The sequence below is a fragment of the Brassica napus genome, chromosome A5 (genome assembly GCF_020379485.1).
Source record: "Brassica napus cultivar Da-Ae chromosome A5, Da-Ae, whole genome shotgun sequence".
NCBI classification, from domain to species: Eukaryota; Viridiplantae; Streptophyta; class Magnoliopsida; order Brassicales; family Brassicaceae; genus Brassica; species Brassica napus.
In genome coordinates this window covers 19,748,308-19,755,310 of record NC_063438.1, presented here as the reverse complement: position 1 = coordinate 19,755,310, position 7,003 = coordinate 19,748,308, and the positions used below count along the sequence as shown (strand labels likewise).

Below are 7,003 nucleotides of genomic sequence, written 5' to 3'. Positions count from 1 at the left end.
CGCAAACACTGTCGCTGATACTTGCTGGTAACGCAACCTGCTCCTGGAACTGCATATACCTATAACCAAGGCTACATTGATCTTCTGAGACAATTTGAGCTCGGTCTATCTCTCTTCAAACCCGGTGAAGCACCAAAGAACTAAACATGTGGAAATCGATCTGCATTTTGTGCGTGAAAATTTTTATCCTGGTCAGGTTAAAGTCTTTCATGTGCCTTGAGCTTTCCAATATGCCGATATTTTCACAGAGTGTTTGCCAACGTCGCTATTCAACTCCTTCAGGGACAGTTTGAACGTTCGAACGTTCTAATTGGGGGAGGATGAAAGAATATACTAAATATTATTCTGTTCTGTAACAACTAGAAGTAGTCTCCCTGTAATATAGGAAGATCGAGATGATCACGTAACAGACTTGTGTATAAAGTGTACTGTACAAACGATCAATGAAATCAAGCAAATTCAAAGTCTTTCAATATATGTTGCCGATTTCTTTGCCAAAAAGAAAAAAAATGTCGTTGGTTCTATATCTCTTTGAATATTCGACGGTATTATGTGGGCAACAGTTAGGACTTAGGAGTGACATGTTTCTATAGTATAAAATGTATACGCGTGTTGGAATCTTATCCTATAGTGTCTAAAAAAGCAAGAATCTGGTAGTAATAAATTAAGAAATGAATTCCTTCATTTCAGGTTTGCACCGTATGAATCGTGTGAACGAAGTCACACCTCTTGAACTTTAACATTTTCTTCGGCCCACTTGTCGCCGCAATAAGTCTCAACCTTCAACCATTATCTCATGTCCTTATAAAGTGTGAACATCTTATTCTACAAACAGACCTTTTCAAACAAATTTCGTATTGGGTAACCAAAAACAATAGACAAAATTTAACATTTTACCAAAAAAAAAAAAAAACAATAGACAATATATAAAACATCATATATCTGTTCAGTATCCAAATATCCCTCTGAGTCTCTTACAGAAACATCAGTCCCAACGAATCATTTAGAAAAAAAACCCTCTTTGAGAAAAATAATCCAAAACAATGTACTCTTCATCGTCTGTATCAAAACGCCTCCTTTTGATCCATGTCTTGGCCATACAACTTCTCCTTATAAGCAGTGAATTGTCTTTAAACACGACCAATGCGTATCTCAATCACAAATGCTTGGTTAGTCAAGGAAAATACAAGCCGGGAAGCGATTACGAGAAACTTTTTAGAAAAATAATAAAAATGTTCTATAAAGCCAGTATCGAGAAACAAGGTTACGATCTGCTCGGCTCTGATACATTATCCGCTATCCTTCAGTGCCGTGGCGACTCTTATGGCCCCAAGTGCCGCGACTGCTTTGTCACCTCCCTCGCTGTGGTACTGTCACATCAATCTTGTTGATTAGTTCTATAAATCTGCACACAGGTTTTGACATTTTAGCATAAGACAAAAAAAAACTACTTATTATATGTCAATTACTCTCGTGCAATCTCGTTGTTGATTGTGGTGTAGATATTTAAAACGTATATTACAGCTTCGTAGGAAATGTCCGTGGTCCAAGGGGAGAATAATATGGTATGATGAATGTCTTCTCGCGATTTCGGCCACCTATGCTACTGGAAAGATCGATTTCGACAATATCTTTTGTATGTCCAACGCGAAGAAGTTGGGAGATAAGCTCGGGTTTGGAGATGTTTGGAATAATCTCATGGACAATCTGACGACTGTAGCCATCAGTCGTGTTAATTATACTGAGCCAACAGCATTGTACTCTGTGGGGGAGACGCGGTTCAAGGGTGATACAGTTTATGGAATGGTGCAGTGTACGAAAGACTTGTCACCAGAAGCTTGTGAAGAGTGTTTGGTTTTTAATAGCATACATTTTCAAGATTGCTTGAATGATAAACGAGGAGCGAGATTTGTGGGTCCGAGCTGTACTTTTAGGTTTGAGTTTTATCCTTTTATTGCGGTTCGAAATTTTAAAGAGCTAAATAAATAATGAAAAAAATTGCTAAAATAGAACAACAAAAAAATAACTATATTTGTCCCTTTGATAATTAACTTGTCCTCTTATTGTAACTAGAGATTTTGCCCGGGCGTAGCCCGGGTTTATACAAATAGCATTGTATTTAATATTTATATTACAATATTATATCTATTTATAAAAATATAAATAGTAATTTAAATTAGAAATGAATAAAACTTGCAATTTATTGTTTTTATCATCTAAAATATGTATGGGATGATGAACACATGTGAAATGAATTAAAAATTGTTAAACTTTAGTTATTATCCAAAATATTTTTTTTTACATATTTTGGTTAGTTTGAAAATATATTATTAATCTTAACATCACATTTTTTATATTTATTATTCAAATCATGTTTAATATTTTATTTCTGTATTATTTAATTTTTATAATATACTTTATTACTATATAATTTATTTTTACATTGTTTTATATGTAAATAGGCAATAATTATTGTTATAGACCAATGTAAAAAAACTTTTCTTATTTTAAAACAGAGTTTTTTTGGTCTAGTTTTAAAGACAGAGTTACGTTCTAATAAACCAAATACCCAATTACAACAAAGAACATGACAAAGGTGTATTGTGGGTGGTTTTTCCCTCACTCGTTCAACTCCTCTTACTTTTTATATGAAGTGATGTAGTACTATTTTCTGTATTTTAATATTTGTTCTTCAATATTTCTTTAAACTTTTTTTAATAATGTCTATAAGCTTGTTATAATTTTAATACAAAAATTTATGACGTTACCATAATGTTCGTACTTTTATAGATCCAACAATAAGTTAATCCTTCTACATAAGAGACTGACTAATTTTTAATCTTAAAACTATTCAAAGAAAAGTAATAGTCCAAACTTTATTTTGATGTAACATATATTTAAAGCGATAGTTTAGATAATAACTTTAAAAATTTATAATATTTTGTGTAATTCAAATACTTTTGAGTCAGCAATACTTATTTGTGTTAATGAGTCAAAAACTCCATATATTGTTTTTGGATAGTCAAAAACAATTCAATAGACCAAAGCTTTGGAATATTATTTTTGAATGAGAAAATGAACATGTCTCTGGAAAAATCCAAGTCTCCTTGTAAATATATAGTAACCGTGACTTTTAAAATTTATATATATACGAAGACATAAATAATTTAAACGGCCAGTTATTCCAATCAGTTACCTAAACCACATCCATGTAAAATCACTTGTTCACTCGCACCGTCCTTCAGCTTTGTTGCATGTTTCAGCCCGTCCTTCTCTTGATCAGGACAGTCCAATACGTAGTTATGATCATATCTTATGCCCACCTCTCTTGTAGACTCGCCTATCCATTTCTTGTGGTGAAAGCGAAAGGAGATCCCTTTCCCGTAAGAAACTCGCATGATCTGTGTGTTGATCAACATGGGTGATATGTGGACCCCAAATCTGGATCATGTGGTCAACAATGTTTCATGAGGCATTACCCGCCAAGTTCCAGTACGTATTCTGAGCTAAGTTAATCGGAGTGTTTTTGTTCTCTGCAGATGCCTCCATGTTAAGTTTCATGGTAGTTTCTGACATGAGAATGTATGTCGGTGTGTTAGAAACTGCACCAGGATAACCTATCCAAGAGGTATAAGATAAATGATGAAAAAAGATCTTTTCTGCAACGTTAATCCCATATATAGATGTAGGGACCTTCTTCTCGACCAGATATGTGATATTTGAAAGTGATGAAAGGTCTTTCACCGTCTTCTGCTACATCCCATATTTATGAGTAACATTGATGTTTTACACATATCTGATGAACTTTGCAAAATGATATATAATCATACAAAAGAAGAGATAAGTCTTACATACCATGGAGGCTGTTTAGAGGCCTTATTGATGGGAGGTGTAGTCGATTCCCCTGAGTCTACATTTGCCGTCTTAGATCCAGTTTGACACACGACCAACTATGCCCCTGAAGTAGCGTGGAAACTCATATGTTTCAGAAGTATAGATAACACACATATTCATTAGACTATTGATTCAACCACAAGAGACCTGACCATATATTTGACAATATAATCTAAATTCAAGAACAAACCAAAACAAATCAGAAATGGCAACCTAATTAAAACGATGATCCATATTAAAAAAAAAGAAGTAAAAATGAAATCTGCTGCTTATAGTGAAACTCTATGCCGCAATATTGGATGGTCAGTGAGAACGCAGACTTTCACCTTCCTTCTTTGAACCACAGTGAAAAAACAAACGACACACACAACAATAAAACTGGTGGTTGTGGTTAATGACAATGACTCATTCACCATTGTTTGATCATCTTAGCCCAAGCAATGTTACCAGCATATAAGCCTCAACTCCTATATTTAAAACTGTACTGTGTAAATAAACCCACAATGATTTTCAATGTCTGAGAATATAATTTTAACAGAAGATTTTACATTTTGAATAGTTTTTCTTACATTGCAATCAAAAGAGCGAGCAAGGACTATGGCTGCGTTACGCTCTAGTTTGTTCTGACTAAAAAGGTTAAAAATTTAGGCTCTTTCTGGTTGCCCGAACAATGCCTTGGCAGGAGCTTTAATATTGCCTCTAATTCCACAGAGCTGAATATTTGAATACCCAAAAAGAACATATATTCTTGTAAAATATTTTCATAGAATGTCAAATGAGTGCTTTTTTTTTTTGTGAAATAGCTTGAAGAATCACAATCTCAAGATACCTGCATATATGTCAATTACATTTCTCTTGCCTTTGTGATCCATCCTAGAGATAATATTATTCTCGTCTTCCAAGGGTAAAGACATTAGATCAGGATGCAGTCTTGTTCATTCATCTGTAATATAATCACCTGAAAAAGAGTTCAAAATATTCAGCTTAGTGGAACATAAACTCAATGCAACTCTTTCCCAGAAAAAAAAAACAGATGAACGTTGTAACATACGCTGAATTCACTGTTTGAATTTTGAATCAGAGACTCTACTCGGGATTCCAAGCAAGAATCTGCAGTTCGATAAGCCCATCATTCACCTTCTGCCACTTAAAAATTTGAATCGTGGATAGTTTTTGTAAAACCAACCAGGATCAACTGGACCATCTATTGTAATGTGACTTCCCCTCCATTTGAGAGAATGTCTGCATATAATATCCTTCGAACATCAATTGGTTCTGGAGCATATCCTGATTAGTGGCACAGGAGTCCAAAACATGACATGCTCAAGCTAAAATTTGTTTATTAAAAAAACAAAAGATGAAGCAAAAAGAGAGGACCAAATACCATATATAGGTTACCTTCCTCTGGTTTCACATGCTGCACAATACAACAGGGTCGAACAGTTGGAAAGATCTATGTCCCTCCTTCAGTTGCTTCCTAATAAGACCGTGGAAGGGAGAGTTTTCAAGGACTTGGTAAATCAAAATCATTCAATATATGAGAGGGAGTGGTCATTAAATCATCAGTAAACATAAGAGATTAAAGATATAAATCTGAAAACGAAAGAAATATCTGGAGTGACGGATCTAATATGAAATGTATCTGGAGTGAGGGATCAAATACCTTTAGATACAATAACTTAAATTAGTTTTTTCATAGTACTCTCAAATCTTTCTTCTCAAATACGTAAAAATCTGGACCGAGCTTTGTGCATCACAAATACAAAAGAGTATAACACAAATCAGAAGACACACTTATTTCCTCTCTTTTTTTGAACTAAGACACACTTATTTCCTCTTATTCCTTAATGTTTAGTGGCTAACTACGTTGATTCTAACCATTTGAAGAAAACAAAAAAAAATCAAAAGCCAAACCTTGACAGCTTTCTTTTCTTCCATTCAGGTTCTTCCTCTGTGAGGATCTTCTTCTCTTCTTTGGTCTCCTAATTTCAGATAACAAACATAAGATTCTCCTACTTAACCAACGGCACAACAATTCAAAATTTGGCAATAATCACGTACCATTGTTTCAAGTAGAGGATAAATAAGATTTGGGGAAGTACTCAAAATATATGTATTGGTTACTCTCAGCTTCTTCTTGATGCAAAGCTGATTATGAGGACATGAATATGATTACACGACCATCACTCATCTATGAGACTAATCACCATTGATTCTTTCTTTTTTGACCGAAGGAGGTGATTTCAAGGGATAAGAATCAATGTTATAATTAGAGATCTGAAACAAAATTTATGGATAGGGAAGAAAAGAAGAAAAGAGTTTGGAAAGTGAAAGCAAAGTAAGAGTTATAAAACTTTTTCGTTTTGGAAGAAGAAAGGCAAAGGTCTATGATTAATCGTTTTCCGGAGAAGCCCAATGGTCTTAATAAAATTGATGTGGTAATTTGAAATGATATGCCACTTAAATGTATTTTGATTGGTGGATTATTTAATCTGATGTGGATAGCTTTAGAGTGGAAGATATTCACCTTTTAGTATTGTGATACTAGATTTTTTAACCGCGCTACGCGCGGATAAGATATTATATGTATTTTTCAATTCTAAAAAAATAATGTGTAATATTGTATTGCATTATTTAAAAAATATAAAATAAAACTACATAACATAAATATATTTTTTAAATTTTCTTTGTGGAAATCATTATATTGTTTGATTGTTGTACTTGATTCACATATTTGCATAGATATTTGTAATAGATAAATAACTATATTTTTATTACCAGTAAATAATATATATTTATTATATAATATAATAAAAATGAAATTATTTACTTTTTAAATAAACTTGTCTCATATTGGGGACTCGGTTATAGATATATCATATTCGAATGAGACATTTTTACAGTTATCAATCTTCTTAATAGTCAAGAAACAAATCTAAATATAAAAATAATATATCATACGATCTCTTTGTGGAATAACTGCTATGAATAAATGAATTTATGCATTAAAAATGACTGAAAATGGATGTGCAGATGTGTTATCTAAGTCAGCTTTACAAAGTATTATTCATAGTTCATATATCATTTATGTACATCCTTTTTTTGTCCA

General features: G+C 33.0%; 1 protein-coding gene across 1 annotated transcript; it reads left to right on the top strand.

Moving 5' to 3' along the window:
• The first annotated feature begins 962 nt into the window (after positions 1 to 962).
• Positions 963 to 2,123, top strand: LOC106449529 (putative cysteine-rich repeat secretory protein 17). The gene is made up of 2 exons (XM_048779274.1): positions 963 to 1,367; positions 1,525 to 2,123. Exons 1-2 carry the CDS (start codon positions 1,044 to 1,046, stop codon positions 1,987 to 1,989), a joined length of 789 nt encoding a protein of 262 aa, XP_048635231.1. The 5' UTR covers positions 963 to 1,043; the 3' UTR covers positions 1,990 to 2,123.
• Positions 2,124 to 7,003: the final 4,880 nt, after the last annotated feature.